The 26,431-nt window shown below is 39.2% G+C and overlaps 1 protein-coding gene across 1 annotated transcript; it reads right to left on the bottom strand.

Annotated features, from left to right (window-relative positions):
• Positions 1-1,610: 1,610 nt before the first annotated feature.
• Positions 1,611-26,250, bottom strand: GTF2B (general transcription factor IIB). The gene is made up of 7 exons (XM_026116518.2): positions 26,114-26,250; positions 23,418-23,524; positions 10,917-11,050; positions 4,891-5,037; positions 4,625-4,754; positions 3,739-4,020; positions 1,611-2,098 (listed from the first exon to the last, which is right to left on the bottom strand). Exons 1-7 carry the CDS (start codon positions 26,128-26,130, stop codon positions 1,965-1,967), a joined length of 951 nt encoding a protein of 316 aa, XP_025972303.1. The 5' UTR covers positions 26,131-26,250; the 3' UTR covers positions 1,611-1,964.
• Positions 26,251-26,431: the final 181 nt, after the last annotated feature.

The raw sequence follows: 26,431 nt of genomic DNA, 5'->3' as shown, positions 1-26,431 counted from the left end.
GGGCTGTGCAGTTAATGCTTCTCCGCACCGAGGGAGGGACAGGAACTGCTTGCAGAATTGCAGGAAGAGGCAAGGTCATGCAAAGCTCCGCGCAGCAGGACGGCGCATCCCTGCCCCTCTCTGCTGCTCTCCAGAACTTTGTAAAACTCTTTTCAAGCTTCAAGGCAGACAGTGCTGCATGTCACAATTTCAAACTGCAAACACTCCCCGCTCAGATATCAAGTGCTGATCCATAAGGCCTGAAAACATTTAAAACAAGAACATTATCATAAATGTAAGTTTTCAGCCATTTTTAACCTGCACATAGTTTTAATGAGCTGATCTATGCTGAAAAGTAGTACACGTACTGTATGAGGACTTTCACCTTTGCATTTCCCGCCTGTAACAGCACATTAGAGGTAGGGCACTCCCTTTCTATTCAAAACATCATGCCTGCTCCCACAAGGGAACTGCTTAAAGCAAGGCAGGCAAAGCCCAGTTAGCAGAAACTGGTGTAGGATATTAAAATATAGGGAAATGCATGACATTAGAATATAATCCCTCTAAACTACCAGGAATGTAACCTTTAACTTCTATGCCAGAATTATTTTTCAGGACTGCAACCAACAGCTTCAGTGGTATAACAGAACTGCACAGCCTTTTGTCTTTTGTTTAAAGGAAAAAAGAAAAAACAAAAACAACATTGCACTGCCACATTTCAATAGTCTTCACAGGCAGAAGAGGATTAAAACTGAAGCAGCCAGAACCTGGTCAGGCTACTGACAACTAGTACTGTTAGCACTGGATACAAAGCCTTCTCTCTGGCTGGCTTAGGACCAGACGCACAGCAAGCTGACCCCTCAGCTGCTCATTTTGGTAACTAAACTGCATCTTGCACCTGTGACGCAAAATTAGCTCAGGAACCAGAGGACTCCTGGTTAAATACATTTGCTGCTCTGCACACAAAGGGACACTGTCAGAAGGCATCTAGTTTTCAAAGCTATTAGTTTGGGGAGGGCTGAACAACTTCTGGCTTTCACTCCTCAGCACCTGGTGCACCATTTCAAAACACACATGCGCTCATTTACAACACAACAGTGTCGAGAGCTCAGCCGCTGGCCAACCAGGCTGCAGGGTGCAATGACAAGTCAGAACATTTCACAGCAATATTTGGAATATTTTTATCTTCCTTTGTACAGTACCAAATATCACAAAGCTGTCAGGAATTCAATTAAAGTAACAGTCCTTGTGTTTATGTTTAGCTGCTTTGTCATTGCATCAAATTCACAGAAGCAAAAGCACAGAGACATCAGTGAAGATCAAGGAGACTGTGCCAAAGATGTGACTAATCTTTTCGTAACAAGTTCAGAGATCTTCAGGAGCAGTTGTGCTTTTCATCGACTGTTTGCATTCTGGGTTAAGTCTTCCATACTGTAAATTGCAGCTAACTACAAATATTAAAGGCACACTAGAGATTAAAAGTTGCCAAGAAAGTGCACATTTAAGTATCCTTGTGACTAAGTCCGTAAGTATGAAGCTAACTCTACCATTCCATCAGACCGCATTCCAGTTCTCGGCATGTGGAACAGTATGTGCATGTCAGGCTGTAGTGATATTCACAAGACGGTTAGTGTTTTTGGAAAACAGTTTATTCAGGAATTACATAATAATTTCAATTTTCCAAAATACATTTTACTAGATCCCTACAAAAGAAATCTAATAAGTACAACAATATGAAATTAAGCTCGTTGCAACAGTCATTAAATATTTACTTCCACTAATATATACATACAAAATGCCACACAATGAGTTTGTTTACCCCTGGAATGTGTGCTGCGTTCCAGCAGTTATGCTTGGTCTCCGTATCCTCCAGTTCCACAACATGAAGACTCAATATTAACACTTTGTACATCCTTTATTATAGGCAAAAATCAAAAGTTTTTTTTTTTTTTTTTAACAGAAATTATAAGCAACCCTCCAAAATTTCACAGCTGTGGTAGTTTGTCTACTGGGGTATCAAATTTGAAGTCTGCTGGGAAGAGATCTGGAGCTCGAGGATAGATCAGCCTGTAAGACTGTCTGATTGTAACATCAGCCACACCAGCAATATCGCCAATTTCTAAGACAAAAAGCAGACAAATAGGATTACTGTTTTTTCTATTGCCATTTGTGTTGAAGAAAACAGCAAGCATAATTTAATCAAGAAGTGCTATACATATAGCTACTTTCATAACTCACCCAAAAGCCTGGAAAAAATTGTACAACAATAGTGACTAATATTTTGCACAGAATTCACAAAGTTGGTCTTTTCACATGCCATAATTCAACATGTGCTATCCATCTTGGATTAAAATCAGTTTCAAATTGACAGAGGGCCAAGAGTGCGAAAGTCATTAAAAAACCATCTACTGCAAAGTCTTCATATATCCAACAATATTCTAATAAATCACTGTCAGCATCAAGCTCTTGATTTTTGTACTTTAATTAAAGGCAAGCAAAAACAGCAGAAAGCCTAGGCAAAAAATAACACCTTCAACCAAACATGAAATGCAGCTAACTTAAAACACAAAGACAAATACTCCAGCAGAGAAGTATAGAGCGAGCTAGCGTTTAATAAGCAAAGGAAATGCTTGTTTGAGATACGCGGGAACTTAGTTTATCCAAGATTTAACTGAAGTTGGAATTGCAAGTCTTGAAATGCACAGGAGCCTTCAGCATCGTCTGTGGACACTGAAGGAGTAACAAGGGCCTATATATATCAGTGACAGGCAGTTGTCTTTTTTTGTTTTAACAAAGACTCTTAGGAGATGCAATCAAATAGCTCAAGGTGAGCAAGGATGAAGGCACAGCACTACCTGGGCTCTTAGATCACTCACAATCCCAGGAAACTGCCAACATGATGAAAGCACCAAAGACAGCATAAGCAATGCTTAGTGCAGAGCAAAGCATCGTAACCCAACGGAGAGAAAAGACTATTCTTTACCCAAAAGTAGCTCTCCACTAAGAAGCTGCTAGATTTTATAGTTTTGTTTGTTTTAAAAAACATATGTCTGATCTGAACTGGCCCAGAGATATATCAACCAAGCTTTGATAATCAGCTGCCAGCATTTTGATCCATTCGTCACACCAAGTTCTCATCAAAAACGCTCAGCCTTACTTCCCCTTCTCTTGACCCCCTAAAAGCTGTTCCAGGCTATTCTGATGCTCTAACACAGCCTCGACTCTCTCACTGGCCTTCTAATGACTACCCTAACGGGGGGAAAAAATGTCAAAGGTGATTACAGCCAAGGCTACTGTCCCACCAACCTTCCCTCTTCATCACAGGCTTGAGAGAAGACAAGGGATATATACTAATGCAGATAATCATTCTGGCAGCCAGGAATTAAGTTAGAGTGTAAACTAAAGCCAATAATACTAGCTACAACTGCCACCATGTTTGTACTTTGAGTATTTTAGAGCAGGAGAAAGTATGCACGCAAATGCTAGCATAGGTCAAGTTAAAATTAGAGCTATGCATGCAGACAAGCACATTTCATTTAAACACCAAAGTACTTGTGCCAGAAGAAAATGAACTAGCTTTACAAGGATATAGCTAATTATTCAATTTGTAATGGGGGGGTTATCTGTCCTGATGCGATCCATGCTACATCCCACTAAAATGGTAATGTATCACTACCTCTGCAGACTTCATCCAAGTTTTACAGTAAATTTGAATTCTCTTTCAAGAAAGAAGATATTTAAAAAAAAGTCAAGTTTTACCTTTTTGTGTCCTTTTCTCTGCAGAGGCTTGTGATGCCATGTAAATAGCTGCAGCTGCTACAGAGATAGGGCTCCTCCCAGGAACTAAATCTAATTCCACAGCTTTACGGGCAATGTGTGTTGCTGCCATCTGTACTTGTTTAGGAAGACCCAGATTTGAACAGAATCTTGACATGAAGTCTCCAGTTGTAATCAGATCAACACTGGTTTCAAGAGCTTTCAAAATAAGTTTAAAACACCGGCCTATTTCCTTCTTTGAAATCCTGGACACTGCACATATTTCTAAACAAAGAGGAAAAATTAAACTGTAGGCTTGACAGCATTTGTTCTCCCGCCATAAGCAAATCCAATTCACCATGTATTTTAACACCACAAAGCAGGTCAATGTCATGAAAGCCACCACCACCAAATAACAAGCTTTGCACAGTTGTGAAATTTCAAAATCACTTAAGTCAGTGCAAGATGTTCCATAAGCAGCTAATACATACAGCTTGCTTAATGGGGAAGATATGCTACTCAATGCCAAAGTTGCATCCCCATCAGGAAAGATGTAAATACTTACCAGAGCTGTTGGTTCAAATTTAATTAGAACAGTCCTCATCATCTTCAGGTCTGGCAATACCTTTTAAATTCCACCAATACTTAGAATGAATCTTGAATGGTAATCATCATAATGTATTATCACCAAAAAAATCCACGAGCCAAGAGCCTACCCCACTTGATGAATTAAACAAGTTTTTTTACCTTTCAAAGGTGGGCTATAGCTGAGAACAACCAATTCAGCAAAAAGTCCAGGAATAAGAGACAACCAACATCCTACAGTAATAGTATCTAGATATTTATTTTACTTTATAGTAAAACTGACTCTGTATCACTGAAAGCTTACCTTTAAATGTTCTTGGAACACCCTCTTGCCTACAGGCTATGTAGAGACAAGCAGAAGCAATAGCATCATTACTCCTTCCCTTCAGGCTCTTTTGCTCATACACTTGCTTGAATAAATTATTTGTTCGATCCTTCAAAGCAAGAAGACTAAATTTAATTAACTCTAGGCCATTTAATTAGCAGCAATATCAAAAATTCATGTGCTCATTATATTATGCTAACTAAGTCAATGCCAGAACAATTTAAGGAAAGGAGACATGAACTTACAACTATATTTCTAGGGAGGTTGATTCTGTCTGCCATGTTCGTAATTTCTTTAAAAGCATTCATCATTGCACGATCAGAGCTACTCATAGTTCTGCGATTCTGGTACTTTGAATTTCCAAATTCATCAAAACTTGCTGCACCTGTGCCCTGAAAGGAAAGATTTTATTGTCAGTAAAACACAAGCAACTTCCTCATTACAAACACCTTCTAGCTTTAAAAACCCTAATTCAAAGCTTTAGGCTAGAACAGTTACGCAAATATACATGACTGAAGTAAATCACACGATCAAGCATTGTTCCAAATGTCATGTTCTATACGTCACAAAAGTCTGTCCAAAAAAAAAACACTGTCTAAAATTGAGAACTGATTTCCAAGGAGCACAGAGATTATCCAAGGATTTTTCTTCCCTAAAGTAACAGTAATTTAGAGAATAAAATATGAATAACATGTAGGCAAGGTGTCTTGATACTCCTGTTACCACTGCTGAGGCCCAAGATTAAGTTTTATGCAGCCTGTATGTCATTTGGGCTGCATCTGCACTCCCTCTGGCAGACCACCGATTCAAAAAAATAAAGTTTTATGGCCAACTAGAGACCAGTTGTTGTAATGATAACTTAAATATGGAAATGAAGGCATGGACAAAGAAAGTACCCAATTCAATGACCTGTCCAAATCTAATTTGATGCTCTGCCTTCCATAAGTGGCAAGTCCTAGTTGTTACAACACGCAAAAAGCTGTACATTCTGTGTATAAAAGGAAACCAAGTACCTCTCAAAAGAAAAGCCTGAGGCCTTAGGAAAAATAAGATCCAACACTTCAGCCCGGCAACTTCGACACAAACTTCCAACGTACATTTTTTGCAGCTCACAATTGATAGTGCAACTGCATGGTTTTGTTAAATATGCCAATCTCGACTAAACTAAGGGGAGTTAAAATGTTTAGCCTTCAATTAGCTATCACGCTGAAACATGCCTTTGACAAATAATGTTGGATCAGATTAGTGATAGCTCATAATCAGGAGACCATCACCTGTAAGTTCAACATAAGTTGTGGGCATTGCTCTTCTGAAGTCATTATGCATTTGCCCTCACGATGTATGGGGTTGTGAGAGTTCTCTCAAGTGAAGAGGAGCTTCTTCACAGCAACTCCAAATTGAGTAGAGACACAGATCATCCTGAATCGGCATGCATTTATTCCTTGCTGACACCTTCAAGCAATTCAGTTAGGCAGGGACATCCAACTTGCATTACTGATTGACAGATTTGGTCATTTAAACAAACTGACATGGTCACTGTAGAAACATACTACAAAACTGTTCTGTTTTGCTAAGACCAGTAAGCACAAAGCAGATCTTGATCTGTGACCAACCGCTAACATGGCTATTCACATAGCATTCTCAAGTTATACTCAGCAACGTATCAGGATGCCCATGCGTGGTACAAAGAGGGGCCAGAATACAGTGAACGTAAAGGACAGATCATACCCTGGCACCACCTCATTCCTCTCAGCCACCCAGATGGAGTCGGAGCTCTGCGTTGTTCTTTCCCAAACCATGTTCCTTGTGAATTGCCCTTCTATTTTAAAACACCCTCTAATTCTATAATCTTTCCTTAGCACACATGTACATCTAACATACATTCTTTGCCTGTCCAACACTAATACGCTCACTCCTTACTTAGACTTACTCCTTGCTCACAGGGGAGCCACCCTTCTTCATTATAGCCAAGGAAAGACTCCACTTCCCCCCAATTCAGATGGGCTCAATCAATACCTCTACTGTTGAGGGCCGCATCTGCAGCACACCCACTTTGTTTCGGCTGTGCAGTTGGGACTCGGGCACAGAACAATCTCCCACACATTTCCCTCTAGGTAAGCCCCTTGAAGTGGCCTTCTACAACAGATGTTCGATCTCAAGACTGTTCTGGGCTTTTTCTACTCTTTCAACTGCACGGAAGTTTGAAGGAACCACCCAGAAATAAACCTGGCATCAACACAGCAGAGCGCTGCACTAGAGGTAACCCTGCTTCCTCAACCGAATGAGCACCTCCAGCTATTCGAAGCTTTCCAGTAAGGTTTAGAAGTAAGCAACAAACAAGAATCAAGCACAACAGACTTCAGGCCACAAAACGCATTACAAACAAATGCCTGCAACACAAGACTTAACTTTCAGATATTATGCCAGAACGACATTCCTTGGCCCAAGAAATACACAAGTTATGCACAGGTCTCAGGCCAGAAGGCTCCCTCCTGGACACCACTATGCCCCTGTTCCCTGCAATGCATTTTCTCATGTGCACCACAGCCTCCCAGATTAATGCCATAGACAAACACCTACAGGAACTGCATTTGCTCAAAACATTGCAGATGTCAAGGGAGTGACCACAAACAAAGGCCTACCATTTCTGACAGCAAGTCCACTGTCCCACTGTTTATGCAGGCCTCATGACCTTTCTGGTCCTCTACCAGAAATCACTGCTTTCCTTCCAGGGCTATCAGGCATTCCTCTTCATCTCAGAGGCTTTCTCCGGTCCACTATGCAGCACCTGAAGGATATTTTGTAATGGTTCTCCTTAAAACCTTCTTCTTTTTCTTCTTCAAAAAAAACTTTCCTGCCAGTACTTATGGTTACCTTTTCCTCTGAATGTTTGCTTATGTATATTCAAGCTAGAGGTATAGCTATAAGCAAGTAGCATTAGCCAGATGATTTTACCTTAGCATTATCTATTCAAGCACTCTGCAAGAGCCATCCCGATACACAGCTCACAACTATAAAAGGGTTGGAAAATACTCCTCCATCTCAACTGCTTAAATAAACCACAGCAATCCTCCCTGCACTTGCTATTTAAATGTCATCTACTCTTTCCTTCTACTGAGGCCTTCAACTAATTGAGGGACAATACTTGCTAGCTTCAGCCCTTGACAACTATGGTAGGAGTCCCTTTCCCTATATGGAGAAACAGAACCCATAGAGTTTTAACTGAAATCCAATAGACTTTAGTAATGGTATGTCTTCTGGCTGTGGTCTTTATGAGAATCTCCATTTAACTCATATTTTGACTGCCTCAGCAAGAGAGGTGTCAAAAGCATGAGTTCCACCTGTTTGCCTTTCAAACAGCAAAAAAACTCTCATGAATTCTTTTACTGTATCATCCTGGAAGTAGCTTCAAAGATAACCAGAGTCAGAAAACACTGTCCAATAAACAGTGGTGACATCGGGAAGTGCTTGATGGAAGTTAAGTTTACAGTGCTGGCAGCAATACTTTTGTACCCCAATATATCCCCTTCAATAGCAAAAGGAAGAAGTATCATCAGCATCAGTCCGTATCACTGACTTTACACAGAATATCAAAGGAATTCCCCACAGATCAGGCAGTCTGCTTGCTTGCACAAGAAGCTCATTATACAATCTGGAGGTGACCGTGAATCCTTCTTTCTCCCTTTTCATTCATCCTTTGATATTTTTTCACTGCTTAGCAATACAGCACCTTCAGACCCAGGCCACAATCTGACAACACCCAGCTTCCTTTCAGAAGCACCTAATCAAAGGACAGGAATTCTATACCAAAGAACTACATCGCTTTCTTGTTCACCCAACCTAAATTCTCTTATAGCTGCAGTCACTATAATAAAAGAATAAACTCACACCTATGAAGAGTGACAAAATACAACTTTTCAAGCTATAGCAAAATCAAAAATTCTTTTAGATTAACCAGGAAATAGTTCTATGGATGAAGGCAGATCTATAGCCTGCTTGCTCAGTTATTTTTCTTGAATTTTACATGAGGATTTTAGAAAGAACAATGAGATTTTGGTAAACAAATCACCAATAATACCAGGCTTCCCAAGATGCCTCCAACATCATCCTCAGATCAACTGCAGCATGCAGTAGCTACTTTGAGAGAGAGACAGTTCTGTGTCAATACACTGAAGATATGCCTGAATAACACAGGCCACTTCTGCTACAGCAGGCCATGCTATTCATCCTCCTCTTTGCAGACAAATTAATCTTTCTTCCAATAGAGGCTTCTGTTACCTCAGACAGATGGGTCCCATAAGTACTAAAACCAATTAGGAATTAATCCCTTTGCATGGGCAAAACAGCCTTTCCTTCCCCCAGCAGGAAGGAGTCCTAAAGCAGTATCTCCTGGTTTCAGAGAGAAAAGCAATGACAAACCATTCTGGAAAACAGAACAGAAAATTTTCACTTCTCACTGGAAAACAAACTCCAAATGTTCCTTTATCCTCTCACTGCACCTGCTAGCCCTCTTATTTGAAATTGGGATCTGAACCTCGAGGGAAAAGGGTTAACAGCTAAAGTCACTGGCCATATAAATCCTCTCTCTAGCTGAGGTCTCTTTTGTCTTTTCTCACATGAGGTTTCTGAAAGATCTCAGAAAGTCTTCCTACTGAATCAAACTCGGTTTCCAGGTACAAATCTTGTAGTTGAACAGTACTAAAATGAGACAACTGTGGAAACCTGGAGAAGCTGTTCATTTCTCCATCTATCTATAAAGGTGCATTTCTGATATCTACTGACCAGAACAGTGACAGAAAAACCAAGTTCCGAGAACTACAACCTTTCTGGACCTATTCAGGTGTCAGTGAAATTCCAGCAACTCTTCTAAAGCACTGCTACACAGAGGTACTCAGCAATGAGGTGCTTAGCGGAGCAGTGCACAAAATTGTCTGCCTGAAGGGATTCCAAAACCCACTATAAGGCATTCCACAAGCTGCTGGGCAATGCTGCTTGGCAATGTCCAAAACACAAGCATCCATATGCTCAACCCTTTGAAGAAGGGAAGGTTACTTTTTCACCAGCTGGGCCTCAAGATTAATTGTTCATCTGGGTATTCACCAGTCATCTTCCTCTTTGAAAAACTCTTGGTTGATGAGTATGGTGTGCACTCCTCTATACACATCCATACAACTTTTTCACGTATGCCTGTTTCTTCATCCTAGCAAAGTCACTGGAACAAAACTTCTAAGAACTCCTAGTGTTCACACACCCCAAAACACAAAGGAACAGTAAGTCTTTAAGAAGTTATTTATCAATAACTGAACCTTTCATCTAAAATGAGGCAATAAACAAGTTTCTTCCTGTCCACAAGAACAGAACTGAAAATTAAGAAATCTGCAGTTGAACTTTGAAGTTTCTAAAATATTTAGATGCAGGACCATCTTCCATTAAGGTTCATGGAAAAGAGGAGGATCAGAATCATTCAAAGATGCTAACAATTCTCTAAGCATCTACCTGACTGCTGCTGGAATGGCCAATCTGTAAATTAATTGCAGAATTACCTAATTCTTTCTAGGAATTTGGGAGATTTGGGTATTTACTAAGGGATTATCCAAGCTTATCTGCATTTTTCAAAACATAAATAATGTTTCTCTTTAATAATGATAAAATACTATAGGTGTCCAATCAACGGCTGAAGACCATTTCCCTGTTTTAACATGTATGAATATCTAGAAGAGGACAAGGACATTCACTTGCAGTTGTGTATTTCCACTTTACTTTTCAGAAAACAGGCTACAATTGAATATATTGATTTGACATTGCATGTAGCTCTCTTCAGATCCCCAATTTTAACCCTACACAGAACTACCAACAAAAAAACATTAGTTCAAGCTGGACAATGAGACCTCAGAACTAGGTATCCACTATTTCACAGAATTCTTAAATACATCAAATATTAGAATGCTAAGTCAACAAGGTGGCGGGGTTTGGGTTTTTTTTTTTTTTTTTTTTTTGAAAAAGTCTGCAGCATCAACTTTTCTATTTATAGCAGTACATCAAGGGTGGCAAGTAGTCCCACAGTACTATGAACTTTCCTTTTATGAAAGATTCAGCCCTTTCCTGCCACCCCCAGAGGCAGTCACCTTTAGTTAAGTTTTATTGGAATTTAAGAGTTCAGTTTAAACAAAACTTCTATGTAAATACATTCTTTGCATAGCTTACCTACAGACACACAAATATGTACTTAAAAATGGTCAAACTTAGTAGGATTTAGTATTTTAAATGTTACCTTGCCGATCATTGTACTCAAGTCGCCATCGCTCAACAAAGGATTCTGGGTATCCCCAACTCGAGATGGGTCTTTTGTTGCTTTGTCATTGCTGAAAGTTCTCCACTCTGACCCTACGTCTATGACCCGGTCACCTGAGTTCACAGAAAGCAACAGTCTGCATTAATGTAACATTTTGAAGTATTTCACAAACATCAAACTACATATCAGAGCTCTGCATTAAAAGTAGGCAATGTGTTGGCATCTGCAAACACAACAGGTACTTGCACGGTAATGCACTGATGTTTTTACCAGATAAAATACAATGCAGTGGAAAAACATATGCAACTGGAGCTGCTGGGAGAATATAAATAATTGAAGAAATGTATCCAGAACACAAAGAGTTACTGTTCTTATTCTTAAACAGTATCATGGAATCTTCAACACACAAAAGGAATCAAAACCTTGATTTCAAGCTGGAGGTCACTGCTGCCTACGGACATTCTCAGAGCTTAGACAAATGAGCAAGTTATTGTAACTTAACAAGTTACCTCACATTTGCCATGGGTTAGAAGTGCACATGTGAATTATCTATCATGCACAAGCTCATTAAGCTGTAGTAAATCACTCATGTGCACGAGCTCCAGGTCCTTAGTACTCTAAAATGAATATGTCACCTTATAACCTACCTTACTGCACTTTGCTGCTCAATTTCTGCTCCTGAAGGGAGTTCTGACCCTGCCCAGCTCCACTTCATTTATGATGCTTGACAGTATTAACACATATGTATATACAACTCTTGCTTCTTAAACTCAGTCTGCTCCACTATACCCAGAAGAGCTTAAATATAAATTCAGAGAGTAAGCAAGGAGAGAAAAAAGAAAAAAAGAAAAATAAAAGAAAGGGAACCCACATTCTCTGAATGAACTAACTTCCCTGGCAGAATCCCCCTCTCATACTCACCTAAGCATTTGTTGCAAGAACTTTCAGATTGAGAAATACCCCTGTTATAGAGGCAGGCAAAAACCCTACAGTAATCACAACGATACCAGCGTGAAGGGGGAAACACAAAAAACACACTGTGGCCAGTATAGCTCATTCTATTCACAGATCTGGTAAAGCTGCTTCCCAGAGGTGTGCTGCCTCCAGAGAAGCACTACAAAATCAAAGAAAATACATGTAGAGAAAAAGCACAAAAAGAAAACAAATTGTTTTAATTTTTAGCAGTCCAGCAATTTACATCTGTGTAGGATATCAGAAGAAACTTCAATATAATTGCCACCTTTACTTTGCTAAACGTGAGAAAAGATTCACTACCTTCATTAACGTTTAACTGAGTTGTGAAGGGAATGTCTGCAAAAAACAAGTAGTACTGAGTGCATGAAAAATTGCTGGTATGGAAGTCTGCTTCATATAAAACCACAGAGGCCAATTTAACCTGATGAAAACACGAGCAACAGAGTAAAAACAACGATATTAGTATCACAAGATACAAAGCTGGAGAAAATACAGGAGCAGAGTGGTGCAACTGCACAGTTACTCTCAAAATAAAACCTAATCTGAATGAGAAACTTTGCTCTTAACATAAGATTATGCAGAAAATATGCTTGAATTTGAAAGTGTACAGGAGCATAATAAATCACCACAACCTAAACAGTATAAACCTAGGTTGGAGGTGTTCTCGCCAATACTTGTCAGTCATACATGTTTACAGCTATGCTTCACCTTAGGATTTTACTGATTTGACAAAAACAAGAGGGAAAAAAACTCAATCAAAAACTAGAAGCTTAAGAATACAGCAGAGTTTAAAGAAAAAAAAAGACCAAACACCCCCCAAAAACAGAGATCCACTGTTTCCGCTACACAGGTCTCCCCCTTGCAAGCCTAAATTAGCAGACAAGGACGCTTCTCTGGCTCTGGACTCTCTGTAAATACTTGATTAAGTAATACTCCTTCTATGGCCCAGCAGTAACTTTACTTTAAGACAACCCCCCAATACTGTTTACTGCATCTAAAAAAAGCAAAATGTACTTAAAATTCTGGCATGGTATAAATAGAACACTGAGTACAGGGCAATGATGTAATATTTTTTCCACACAAGTGGGAATGACCTAAATGACTCACTCGGGGATCTGCCTCTTGTGAGTTATGAACCGTTCCTGCTCTAACAAAAAAGTGTTATATCACTGCCTTCTTTGGCAAACACATTACAAACAAGGATTGAGACTACTATTTCAACAGAGTGAGAAAAGATTAAGTAGAACAAATCACTGATTATAAAACATTTGTGTAATTAAGATGCAATATGCAAATACTTTCACTTTGCCAAGAAATCTGCTATTGCAGAAATAGAGTTTTCCTGCATACTCCCAGTGTTTTAATTAAATATACCAGTCCTAAGTAGTACACTCCATGTTTCAAAAGGCTGCTATAAGAGAAGCGTGACGCAAGCTAGAAGTTTTAATGAAAATGGAACAAATAGGTCAATAAGGGTTTCTATTGATGGAAAACAAGTATGTAACTACAAGAAGGTAATTATCCCACTCCATACACAAATAAATATGGCCTTTATTATTTTAAACTTTTCAAAATACAAAAGAACTTCAGAACTGTGATGTTAGTTTAGAGACAAGCAATTAACATCTACCCTTGAATAAGTGATAAAAACAAAAACCTTAGAATACTAAAGTCAGTCTTATAAGTAGTAGCGGAAAATATTACCACATACCAGCTTTGAAGACTGGTGGATGAGCCATCATTTCAAGCCCTGAACATGACTTCCTGGGTCATACCATACTGACTGAACTTCCTAAAGTACCTGGAAAATGGGGTCTGACTGTTAAACATCAGTTACAGAAGTTCCCAATCAGTGCTTCTCTGAAAGCTACTGTTTTCTCACATTACTATTAGACAGGTTTCAGCAACCCTATCCAGCTGTTTTGAGTGACTGCATATTCCCCTTACTATTTCCAAATTTCTTTCTGATAATCTTTTCAAGCAGAAATAAATTTCACTAGATGCTGTGCCTTTACACTCCATTTAATTTTCATCAAGCAGATAAGTTCATCCTCCCTTCCTCCTCTGAAGTACAGGGAAAAAAAAACCCTAAGTTTACAAAGCCCTAATCTTTGAAAAACCCCATCACCAGACTGATATCATGAAGCATGGTCCTGAACATATGAGCTTTTTCTCCACTGTCACATTTCATTTCATTTTGTAAACAGTTCTTCCAGTGTACAGTTATTCTTAAAACAGTCTAATTGACTTTAACACTGTGAGCCTAAAGGAGATACAGTGAACTTCACTGGACTCCCATTACCCATGAACTAAAAAGTTCCTTTAGTAAAATGTTTCTGTTATTCAGAGCAGAAAACCTCAGACCAAGATTTGCTTTTCTTCACAACCAAGCCAAATGGAGAAGAGCAAGAACTACAGAAATGCAACATTAAACTTAGGTACATATCAAACATTAAAGTATCATTTTGAACAACTTTTAAAAATCAGCTTAAGATGTCCACACACATCACAAATCACATATTTCTGTTTTCCTCAGAAAAATGGAAAGTTATTTCTCACAGGAAAATATTTTCACTGGAAGATAATTCTGAAATTGCAATTACGTTTTTAGAGAAATAACATCGGCTATTTTAGTGTTGCACTCCACTCGCAATGACTCACACATATTTTGTTCTCCATTTGCTTTTTATATTGTCTGTAATATGAAGGTAGCACAGCTGTAAACTGAAGATGTTTAATGAAAAGTAAGATCAAATTCAAGCCTCAATGTCATTTACTTGCCACGTTCAATCTTGAAACAGTTCCATGAGAAAGTATCGTGAAATGTCTTAAGCCATTTTCAGAGAAGCTATAATGTTAGCTATACTTTGTATCCAGCTCCACATCTTACTGACTACTATTTTAATCCTGAAATACATACAGCATTAAAGTTTATTTGCACTTCAGAGTACCAAATACCTATTGTTTCTACAGAAAGTTTTTGTTTCATTCTTATAGTTAAGGGATCTGCTGCCATCTAGTGAGCACAGACCTGTTTTAATTAAAATTTTACAATAACAAATTAAAAAAATACAGAATTAAAATTCATTTCAGTCAATTCGTTATTATCCAGAGTAATGAGGTGCTGAGACAAAACACAATAATCAAATGTCTAAACAGCAGAATACAAGCTGAAGAGAATAGGGAAGAAATGTAACAGCAAAGCGCCAGGCTGAACTGCCCAGCTGTTCGTTTCACACGTCCCAATGCACAGAAAAGACTCATTCCCTTGGGCGCAGCTCCAAATACTCCAAAAGCCACCACCACGCTAGCAAGTTTTCTTTGAATTATAGGAAACAATGCAGTAGCAGCAGCTATCACCTTCTTCCAGATCCATGGGTATTGTTCTCCCTCTTGGTGCCTAAAGTTGCTCCTCTGCTCACATCTGGAAGAGTCCAGGGTTGAACCCAAAAAAGCACGGACAGAGCCAGGCACAGGCATGTCACTGGATGGAGCTCGCCTACGCCAGCCTCCCCAGGGCTCCTTGCTTCAAAAACACATGGCCTGGAGATTCAAACTGCCTTCTGGGACCAGCTGAGTCTAACAAATATTATTGCCTCATGCTCTGCACAAGTCAGGCTGTTAAATGGAAGAAGAAAAACTAAACACTACCCACTGCAGGCTGATCTAACTTTATGGTTATAGTCATATCTGAACATCCAAAAATGTCAGAAATGATGTTTCTATGTTAGAAAACCATTTCAAACACATTCGCATTCTGTTAGGTACTGCTCCATATAGTTGTACTCAACATTTTATTTTATCCAAGTTTTCAACAAGCAAAAAAACCTCCTCCTACTGCAGCTTTTGAATTTCTAGCTAAGATAAAGTGTTTTAAAATGTGTGTGTTGGTTTTCCAATGGTTTATTCTCTGCTAACAATTTTATGGTCACGACTTTTTCTACAAAACTTCCAGTCTTTTGCAAATATCACTATTTGCAAAAAGTGGTCTTGCTTTCAATAAATTGAAAACATCATAAATACAGCATCATCACCAGCAGCAATACCAGTCTATTCATAAGTCCCACCTAAAACAGTACCACCTTTGGTTCCCAACCTAGAAGCCACCAACGGCAAAACATCCCCCACCAGAGGGACAGGAAATACCATGCCAAGAATAATGCTTATTACAAGGCCCAGTAAAAGAGGGTAGCTGCTGGAGATTCTGCTTCTAATGTACTATCAAAGACTGACTGAATGATGACAGATAGCGAAATATATGCTTCATCACTTGCAGCACCACTCAAGTTAGTGGGTAAGATGTGCTCACCAATCTTAGTTCACTTCAAAAGTCAGGAGTCCTCAGCAATCCAGATCCATGAGATGTAAAATTCACGCATTTGTGGAAACTTATTCTGTCTCTGGAAGAAGCCTTTAATACAGTCTTTGATACAGGACCAACAGACAATTCATCACTCCAAAAGAACAACAATCTGCTCTAGCAGTTCAAAGAAGTCATAAAATTCAGAAGAGAAACTTAAAAAACATCTTACTGAAGGATATTTTGACAGATGCCTTGGCTAAGCATACAGGCAGGGCTGTACTGTCTTTCCATAAACTTTTAAGAAAGTGTGCATTATTTGTAAAACAAAATTTAAGTATCATCTTTTAATTGTCTTTTCCTAGGTGCCACAGAGGAAGTAATGGTTCTGTGATGAAGAGAAAAAAGGACTCACATAAAAATAAATAACTACACCTACTGTCAATAAGAACGACTATTTGAAACAGGAATAATCCATCAAAGAAAAGTAACTTGGTCACTGCATTATCACTGAAACTGGCAACCCTTCAGCAGATAACTGAGAACTGCACTACTCCAGCTTTGCTTCATCAGATCAGAACCCCAGCTGGAATAGCAAATACTACTCTACACATCAGAAGGCTCAAAATTAAATACAACTAGAAACATCTGTTTCTTGACCTCTTTGTGGATGGCCTAAGTTTTATAAAGGCAGAATTGTCAAACTTTTAATCTTATTTTTTTATTCAAGCTAGAAGAGTAAGTTTTAACATTAAGTATAATCAAGTCACTAACCCACATAAGAACAGGTAAGAGGCACTCAAGAAACAGAGAAGCTCGCTGATATCAAACAAGCTTCCTGACTCATAGAAGCTTGCCAAAGATATCAAATGCTTCATTTCCAAAGTAAAAGGTGTTTGAAATAGGCATACTTTACACTATGTTTTCACATTAAGTTTTCATAACATTAAGAACTGTATATCCCTATCTTTGACACTTTAAAACTTACAGACATCTAAAGTGTAAGCTTCCACTGTTACATGTCATTTCTGAAATGGCTAAAACTGACTTTTTTTTTTTTTTTTTAGGAAGCTGAAATAAGCTAGACTTGAAACAGATTATTTGAAATGCTGACTGAAAAGGGTTAGCAAATAGCTCTCTTCATATTTCAAGTTCTGTTTGTAAATTAAGTATCCATGAATGTTCACGCAAAAATCAACTCTATTCAATATTTCTGTAAGTATCAGCATGCTTTGTAATTAATTCTCCTATGGATGCAAAAGTTTTAGTTTCAAGGACAAACTTTATCAGACACTTTAGTGGTCTTGGACACTAAGTGGGAAAGTACTAACTTTATTTAAGGTTCTAATATACATTCATATCTAAAGCTCATTTGCCTTTTCATTTTCATTTGCCTTTTCATTTTGAGTGTTAAGAACACTCAAAGAAACAGGTAACTATGAAAATACATGCAGGTATGAAAAGATTTTTCACCATTTGGAGGAAGAAAAGTATTACAAGTACAATAGCTACAACTGCCCTCTACTGGACAGAATCTAAAAGTGCATATACAGCTCTTCACTTACATGATACTATCAACTAAAGAAAGTTTATTTTGTTTATTTCAGAAAACAAACATCTATATATAGACACAATCAATCTTATCTCCAATGACACTGAGAGCTAGAGTGATGAACTGGCCAGGAGAGCAGCAACTATGAGATCCTTTCCTAGTCCAGTTTTCTATTTTACAGAAAAAGTATTTGTGGGAAAGTTAATAAATCTTATCTATACCATATAGACCATACCTGAACTAAAGACAAGCCCTTTAGATCTCAGCTTTTAGAAACATTAGCCAATGTGACCACAAGGCGGGCAAGAGAAGGTCAGATACTGGTGAAGAGGGACACTCAAGGTTCCTAAGAGGTTAAACAGAGTGGGTTTAGTAAGGACTTACACTACAGACAGCAAGGGGAGCCCCAGGAAAGGCGCAGACGGGTCGCTGATAGGAGGCTGCTGGAGGCATGGGTCGGATGCACAGGCAGGACGCAACTCATTGTTCGTCAGAGTTCTACTAGAACTATTTCCTTATCTCAGCTGTGCTAACCTCGAGTAGCTACTGCCCAGGAAGCAGCTAGACATTGCTGACAAAACAGAATATGCATGCCTGGGCCTGATGGGAATTTGGTCAGTGCGTAGTTTCACACGCTGGGCTTGCTACTGCATACTCTGCCAGCCACTGACTCCTCGCCGGGTCTTCCACAGGTGTTCTCACTACAGCCAACACTGCTCTGAGGGAATTTTATGACAGCCTTACCTCTGACCACAAGACAAGCTAGCTACTGAACATTTTTTCCAAAATTCTTCAACTGAACACTCAGGTATACACAGGACATGGAGCAAACATCGAATATAGGTCATAATCTAACTCAAAGCTTTGACAGGTTGATTTGTACATAAGGATTCACAATACCTGAAGTAGGACTTTGCTTTTTATTTAAAGCTATCCAAGAAGATTCTATACAAGAGCCTGGTTCTCCTCTAAGCCAGACCTGTGTACCTAAGCAGACAGAGCTAACCAGTTAGCACTTAACACTTAATGAATGATGAGAATAAAATGCTCACTGCTGTGACTCCTGCACATCAACACTAGGACAACATCTAGTGAAACTACACAGAAGTTTAAAGAAAGTCTTAAATCAGAAAGGTATTCCTTCCTACCTAGTTAAGATGCTTTGGATAAAAAGTTTACATCAAGTACTTTTCCCTCCCGTATCCCAAAAAATCTGCAATATGTGGTATCAGGCATATGGTTTGTTGACTTAAGCTTTTATGAGTCTCAGCATTATAACTTGTTTACTATGTAAAAGGTATCCATCAATTCAGACTCAGGGCTTAGCTTCAGCACTTCCAGTATTTACGTTACATCACCTAATTTCATTCCAGAGGTAGCAAGAGAATTTGCAGCTTCTCATTTTGACTAATAAGAGAAGGAACATTTAAATGAGGAAGGAAGTGGTCCAAGACTAAACGAATGCTCTTGCATGGGGGGGGGGGAGGGGGGCAGGGGGATCTTTAAATGGATATTAAACTCTGAATATCATTAAGCAGGTGTCAACTTTATCTGAAAGACTAATTGTTTTTTGGTAAGAGTTCCTGAACAGTTCTGTTCCTGAAATACTGCTCCTGAACAGTATTTCCAACAAAAGGTAGACAAAACAGACCCATTCTCTTCAAATCGCCACATGCCTTGCCACATCTCTTCAAATCGCCTCATCAGAAGATGAGAACATTAATGAGCAGAGCAGATTCACAACCACATTTCTCCTGGTCCAGTTCCCCTCCTGGGCACAGCTGCATATGCCACTAGGCTTGTTCTTACACCCTCTGACTGTAATTCAGCTCACTCCTTTTTTGTTATATTAAGAGAAGTCAGTGCTTTGTATTCCACTTTTATTCTGCCTTCCTAAGTCCCTTCTGTAAATCAGCAGAATTTCATCCTTTTTTGCCGTCTTTTCTGAAAGGTAGTAAGCAAAACACCTGCCAAGAGAGAACATTTACTAGCCTTGTGTTTTTGAACAAACAACTTCTCCCCGTGCCAAGTCTCTCTGAAATATGGTCAACGTTTTAAGTGAACACAGAACTACCTCTCCAAACTAAGAACTTTCTGCACAAACTCTTAAGCCAGCACATTAACAGGTATACTTTACCATATAACCTAGAACAATTTTTCCTGAGAACAGTATGTATAGTAAAACACAAGACTGTCGCAAATTTTGCAACAGATTTATGACAGCAGATATACTTGGAACATATTCTTGTAGCATTTCAGATGCATGTCAGTCTAGATTAATACATAAATTCCACAGATAATTGCAGTTTTGGTCTTCAAATTCTTTTCATACGACGAGAAATTAAGTAGCAGGATGGAAAGTTAGCAAGTAAGAAACAGTAGCCAGCAAAAGACAGAACAGAAGCTAACCTAGGAAAAAAAAGAAGGGTAATAATGAGAAGGCAGGTGAGTTTTTAAGTTGACTGAAGCACAAATTAGCTTCAGTCATACTGATATTAGAAGATTTAATGCTGTTTTAACACTATACAGCAGAACAGCAGAGTTAATGTAGAACAAGTGAAAATTACTGTGCAAAGAAAAAACATCATAGTAGATGTAACTTAAAATTTTAATCTTATCAAGACATTAAGAACAATACCTAGTAGCGCAAACCAACTTAGATGTTAAAAATCTCTTTTAAAACCTCATTTAAAAACATCATTTCCAACATACAGGTCCACTTAAGTCACTGGATTCAACTGTTAGAAAAGAAAAGATCAGCTCCTCCCGCCATCCCTGAGTTCTTTTCCTATTGCTTCACCCCTTCCTTTCAGCTATATACCTGACAGATGCAATCACAGTCCTAATACTAATGTACTGATTTCACCTCACACCCCAAAAAGGAAGAAAAGTTAATTTTCACATTTTGGAAGCAATGCACCAGCTATTTTATCCTATGATAATATCTATTTTACATTTAAAAAACAAAAATCCACTTTTTCCACAAATACTTAAAAACTTCAGTACTTAACCACATAGGAACGTCAACTGGAAATTCATTTAGCTTAGTCAAGGGCTGTTAACTCTAATTTCAGCCAAACTGTAATAAAAAAGTTAAGTGATATCACTATGTACTTTATGACAGTAAGTTCCACATGCATTCAGTATTAACCATTCTGCCCAGTTACACCAGCAGCACCCTGGAGACACTGAAATGCCATTTTAAAGCAAATCTAACATTTGTTTGGCTACAGATTTAAAAAAAGAAAAAAGAAAAAAAGCTTGATGTAAACACTTTTCTGATTGATCCTCTTCAGTGATAAAAATCTCACTAACTTTCAACCCAAAACACGTTATATAACAAGATCTTATTCATGTCAGCTACACATCATGATCTATGAAAGCTCAAAGAAATGAAATACAAATGCATGATGTTCCTCTGTAGGAACAGGAAATGAAATCACCAGCTCTCTTAAGGTGAACATGTGTCACATGGAGCCTGCAAGAACACACAAAAGTTTTCTCATTTGGGAGTAAGATGTTGTCTTCATTCCTTTAGAACATCCATACTCTAAAAAACGGGCACCAAGAATTGCATCGTTTTTCTCCTCCACTAAGTCTCCTAACAGACAGAGAGGAAATTATGTTAAATATTCACACTTCTGTTTGGTCGCGCACTCTAATTATTTAGCTTCATCTGATTTAACTAGCTTTCCACGCAAGCTCCTAACTACCCAATGTAATGAACTGGACATATGCAGGAAAAGTAAAATGCTGTGGGATGGTAAGACAAAATAAGAACGATCAGCACAATGAAAGTAAATGTTAAAAAAGCCTAGTGTTAAAACCATACAGAGGCCTATTTAAAAAACATTCCAAACTCAAGAAAAAACACTTTTTCCCTACTAGTAATGTTGCCTGCAAAGAGACCTAAGTCCATTTTAAACAGAAGTCCTTGAAAAATTCAACTCAGCTACAGTTTGTATTAATATTCTAATGATTTTGCTCATCAAAAATTCTGATTACTTGAACTAAAGAAATCTCCAAAGCTACTGATTCAAAACACAGCAAAAAGTAAATCTCTAAAACAAGAATATCTTGTGACTGGAAAACAGAATGCACATGAAGTGAGCTTTGTGAGAGACTCCAAAGTTTCTAAAACAAAACGCATCATCAACAGGCAAGCCAAACCTTTCCCTCCTCTTCTACAGACATCATCATCTGGAGATTTATGAACTGATCAAGGCGGACTTTTCTAAAATTTGGGTTGACTTTTAGAACAGTCACGCAAAGAATTGAACACTGACCAAAATATTTCTAAGCAACAGCCTAGAAGCTTATTTCTCTATTTCAACAGGAAATATCACTGTGGACATCTGCATTTTCAACAAGCCAATTTGCCATGATTCATGCATCTTTAGCCATCAGAATTTATGCAACTTAAACTGGCCCTTCTTTAACAAAGCAATTAACGCTCACCAGTCTGGACAATCATTTTACTTACAGCCTTTCAAAGGGATTCAGCATTTTAAACAAAATAATTAGTACTAGCATTTTAATATTTTGATATTTATTTTAATAAACTATACAGAAGCTTGTTTGTTTTTTGCATAAAGAACAAATGCATATTTTAGTCACTTGGCCTAAAGAACTGGTACTAGATTTTCTGCAACTCAGGAAAGTCTTTAGCTTTATGTTAACAGCTGAATGAAAACTTTAATTCAGTGCAAGACAAGAGCCAAAAGCAAATCATTACACTCTAGGACAGAGAGGTATAAAACTATTTGAATATTTAATACCATTGAATAAATCATCTGAACACCCACTGTCAAGATACAGAATTCTATTTTGGTCATCATGTGTCCAAAAATTATTTAATAGAAATAAATGAAGTTTAAATAATGGTTCTACCAGAAGCATGAAAAGTTTCCCACATATGAGGACAAAAAAAAAAGTTCATCTTAAAAAAAAAAAAATGCATGAAAACAAACATACGGTATGTTACACAACAAAGTGGTTTTTCCTCTCACTCAAACAGAAAGACAACACCTAAAAGGCTTTTTGGTTTCAAATGTTCCATTTTATTTATAAATACAATTCAGTCTGTAGAAGTTTATGCCACATGATGAACTGAATAAAAGAGATCAGCAAAATTCCAAAGGAAAAACTGGATATTTATTTTGGATAGCATTAAAAGCCTTAAGAGATGCAATTAACAAAAATAAGTGTTGGCAAGGATATAAAGAATCATCCTTCAGGGCAAAAGATAACCTCTAACCAATGGGAAAATAAGTTTTTTTGTAAGCAAGTTATTTACTACGAGTTTTTATTACATTTCTTATACCTTCTTGATTGAAACATTCATGATTAAAGACAGAACACCGACTAGGACAAGCCAATATTCTAATCCAAAATGACAATGTACCTACAGTTGTTTTTTTAAGGTGAGACTGATCGCTTTGTTTAATAACGCTAAGTCATTACCACAAGACAGACTACTCAAAATGGCAAGTTTATAGCCAAGGGAATACATACGTAATAAAAGGAAATATTTAGGCATCAAGATAAACCTTTTAACACTCAAATTATCATAGACAAGTTTTGTGAAAAAACAAATATACACACACGATTTAAGTTCTATGGTAACTCACAAAACCCACGAATAGCTACTTACCTACTACTAGCCCACACTCAGAACAGATCATATCACCAGCTCTGTAATCCTCTACTAAAATGGAATCTGGATGGTTTGGGCAAGTCACTCTTGGAAGTACATCCAAACTAAGAAAAAAAATCAGAAGTGTCAATCTTTGTTATCTTTAATCAAACAGGCTATACAACCAAAACTGATTTCAAGTTCAGAAGAGCAAAACTGCAGTAACAGGCATATAAAGATATGTTCCTTTAATGATATTCATTATTCACAGTACAAATGAACCACTTGGTTTAAAAATAAAATCTTTAGAGGACAATAAACAGTACTAAGAGACTAATGCTAAGAAAAAATTAAGAATATAGGATTTACAGTGATTTGAATTATAGAATATAGCATTAACCTAAAAACTGAATTTCGCCTTTTATTTAAATGCTGTAGCACTACATTTGACAAATGTGACTTAAGGTCATCTTAAATTCTGAATTTTTTTCTAAATTATCTCGTATCAGAAACACAAAACTTTTCAAAACGAAAGCATTACAGTTTTAAGTGACAGATGTGATTGTGGTTTAACTCATAGTCTACTTCTAGATAAGACTCCCCAAAAAGTTAGTGGTGATTGCTAAATCAGTGTTCTCACTCATTCTTATCAGACCAATATAATTTATCAGGTCCTCAATTCAATAAGTAGTGCACTAAAGATAATTTTCAGGAAATAGCTGAGAAACACAGCTCATTAAATGTAAGATCTTAATGAAAAACAGTATTAGTAAAGTGAGATAAATCAATGAATCAGTTCATGAAAGGGATTATAAGACAACAGCTTTTTCTTAACAGGCAACTCTTTCTTCCACACCTATGCATCTTCAAGAGCCAGAGAAAAGGTAAAAAATAAATAAATAAATAAATAAATAAAACTATATCTAGCATTAACACTGTTGAACACATACATAAACACGCAAAGAAAAAAATTAAAAATTAAATACCTCGTTCAAACTAGGAATGAGTGTACAGTAACTCTTTAAAACGATTATCATTTCAAAATCAAAATAACCTGTGTTTAGAATTGGAGTTTTTAGATACTGAAAAAAGCCATTTTCCTTGAGTTAAGAAGCAGAGGATATGGACGTTGATCAAAGCAATTTCTGCTGAGCACTCACCAATCTAAAACTGATGGTACTTAAAAATAATTACTAATCCTTATAATTGTAGAAAACATTCTATTAAAAAGTTAAATGCATCCGACTTCTGCCTTTCCCACTAGTCCATTACTTCAACCAAGTCAATATAGCAGATCTCAATTTTTTCTTTTTTTGGATATTTCTGATGTATCAAAAGCAAAACAATTAAACATTTTAATCCAATAGCTGTTTGGAAAAATGCCTTTCAAAGAGTCAAAACTGAAATGGAAAACCAACTTTGTTATTAATATTAAAACCTTTAGAAAGAGCATGTTCATACAAGATCTTTAGATGCAAGTTCTGTTCAAAATATTACATAAAGGCTCTCAGGACTACTTTCTCCTTCTCACTATTCCCAGCCAGTAGTTTCATATGACAAGACAAAACTGTTGACAAAGCATGATGTGCAACCATCTGACATTTGGCATTATGCAAAAGGCTAGTGAAATACTAAATGAAAGGAAAAAAATCAGAGGCCTCACAGAAATGTAACAGTATTTTTGTTTCCGACTTTACATTAACTGCAAGAATTAATGTTTTAATTCCAGAACTTGTGTACGTAGGCACGTATGCTGTTCTCCTTGTAGCATACATGTCTGACATACTAAGAGGCTCTTACTGAAGCAAAGTGCACGGCACGTATAAAGGTCAATCTCAGCAAACAGCTCTAGAGTTGCAACAGGAGTCCTAGAAAAAGCTCACTGGATCGCAGGACAGGTTTAGCAGAACATACACAGTCGCTTCATGTCCGCTCTATGGGCCTTCATTCCTGACTTGAAAGGAAACCTCGACACGCTCCAGGGAAAAGGCGTAATCAGACTCTGGGACCGCCTGGCCGCCGGCCTAGCGCCGATACGGGTTTAGCACGGGAACTTCAAAACGAAACGCAGTTTCAGGACGCGACAACCCGGCCCCCGCCAGGCAGAGCCACCCTGAGCCGGGCGTCCAGCAGCCGCCGCGGGAGCCCCGGACGCCCCGCTGCGGCACCCACCGCCCACAACAGCCCCGCTGCTGCGGCGGGGGCCCTCGGCAGCGGACGGCCCGGCGCCGGGGCACGGTCCTGGCCTTACAGCACAACGCCGCTTCACCTAAAGCACCGGTGACAGTTTTAAAAATAACAACACGAAGTTCGTAACAACACGGAGCCCCGGCACCGAGTCAGGCACCGCCCGAAGTGCCCCCAGCGCTCGCTTCCTCCCGGCACGCCACCGAGCAGCCGGCGCCCGCAGCCGCGAGCCGGGCAGCGGCGGCCCCCGCGGCCCCGGCACTCGGCCCGGCCCACCCGGGGAATCCGGACCCCACGGCCCCCCCGGACCGCTGCCAGGCCGGGGGCCGCGCAGGGCCCGGGCCCCGAGAGCCGACAGCGGCGCCGGCACCGGCGATGGCCGCCGGCGCCCCCTGGGGCGGCGACAGGGGGAACGCGGCCATTTTCTCTGCCGCGCCGCGGCCGCAGAGAGATGGCGGAGCCTCCTGCGCGCCGGCCCCGGCGGAGCGGCCGCGCCGGGCTGGGCCGGGCCGCCCTCCCCGCCTTACCGGCTGGTGGACGCCATCTCGCCTCCCCGCTGCAGCGTCTGTGAGGAGCCGCGCGAACCCGCAACGCTCCCCCTTATGTACCCTCTGCGGTGGGCGGGGCCGCACCCGGCGCTCGCTACGGGCCGCGCGAAGGGACAGGCGGGCGCGAAACAGCGGGCGCGCGGGTGGGGCGCGACCTCGGCTCCGGGCTGCCTTCGCGGAGCGCGGGCTGTTTTTAAAGCCCTGGTGTTTTTCGGGCGGCCGGGGGCACTTACAGCCCGAGCCCTCCCCGGGCTGGCTGCGGGGGGGTGGCGGGGTTGAGCTTCCGCGGGAGCGCTG

This window comes from Dromaius novaehollandiae, chromosome 8 (assembly GCF_036370855.1).
Source record: "Dromaius novaehollandiae isolate bDroNov1 chromosome 8, bDroNov1.hap1, whole genome shotgun sequence".
Classification (NCBI taxonomy): Eukaryota; Metazoa; Chordata; class Aves; order Casuariiformes; family Dromaiidae; genus Dromaius; species Dromaius novaehollandiae.
This window is presented reverse-complemented; position numbering and strand designations above follow the sequence as displayed.

What these genes read in the sequence shown, in the direction of transcription:
- GTF2B (XM_026116518.2), bottom strand. An exon ending in ACCTCCCTAGAAATATAGTT is followed by an intron (nt 4,755 to 4,890) that starts GTAAGTTCATGT and finishes CTTGCTTTGAAG; the next exon opens with GATCGAACAAATAATTTATT. An exon ending in TGTTCCAAGAACATTTAAAG is followed by an intron (nt 4,021 to 4,624) that starts GTAAGCTTTCAG and finishes CTCTTTGTTTAG; the next exon opens with AAATATGTGCAGTGTCCAGG.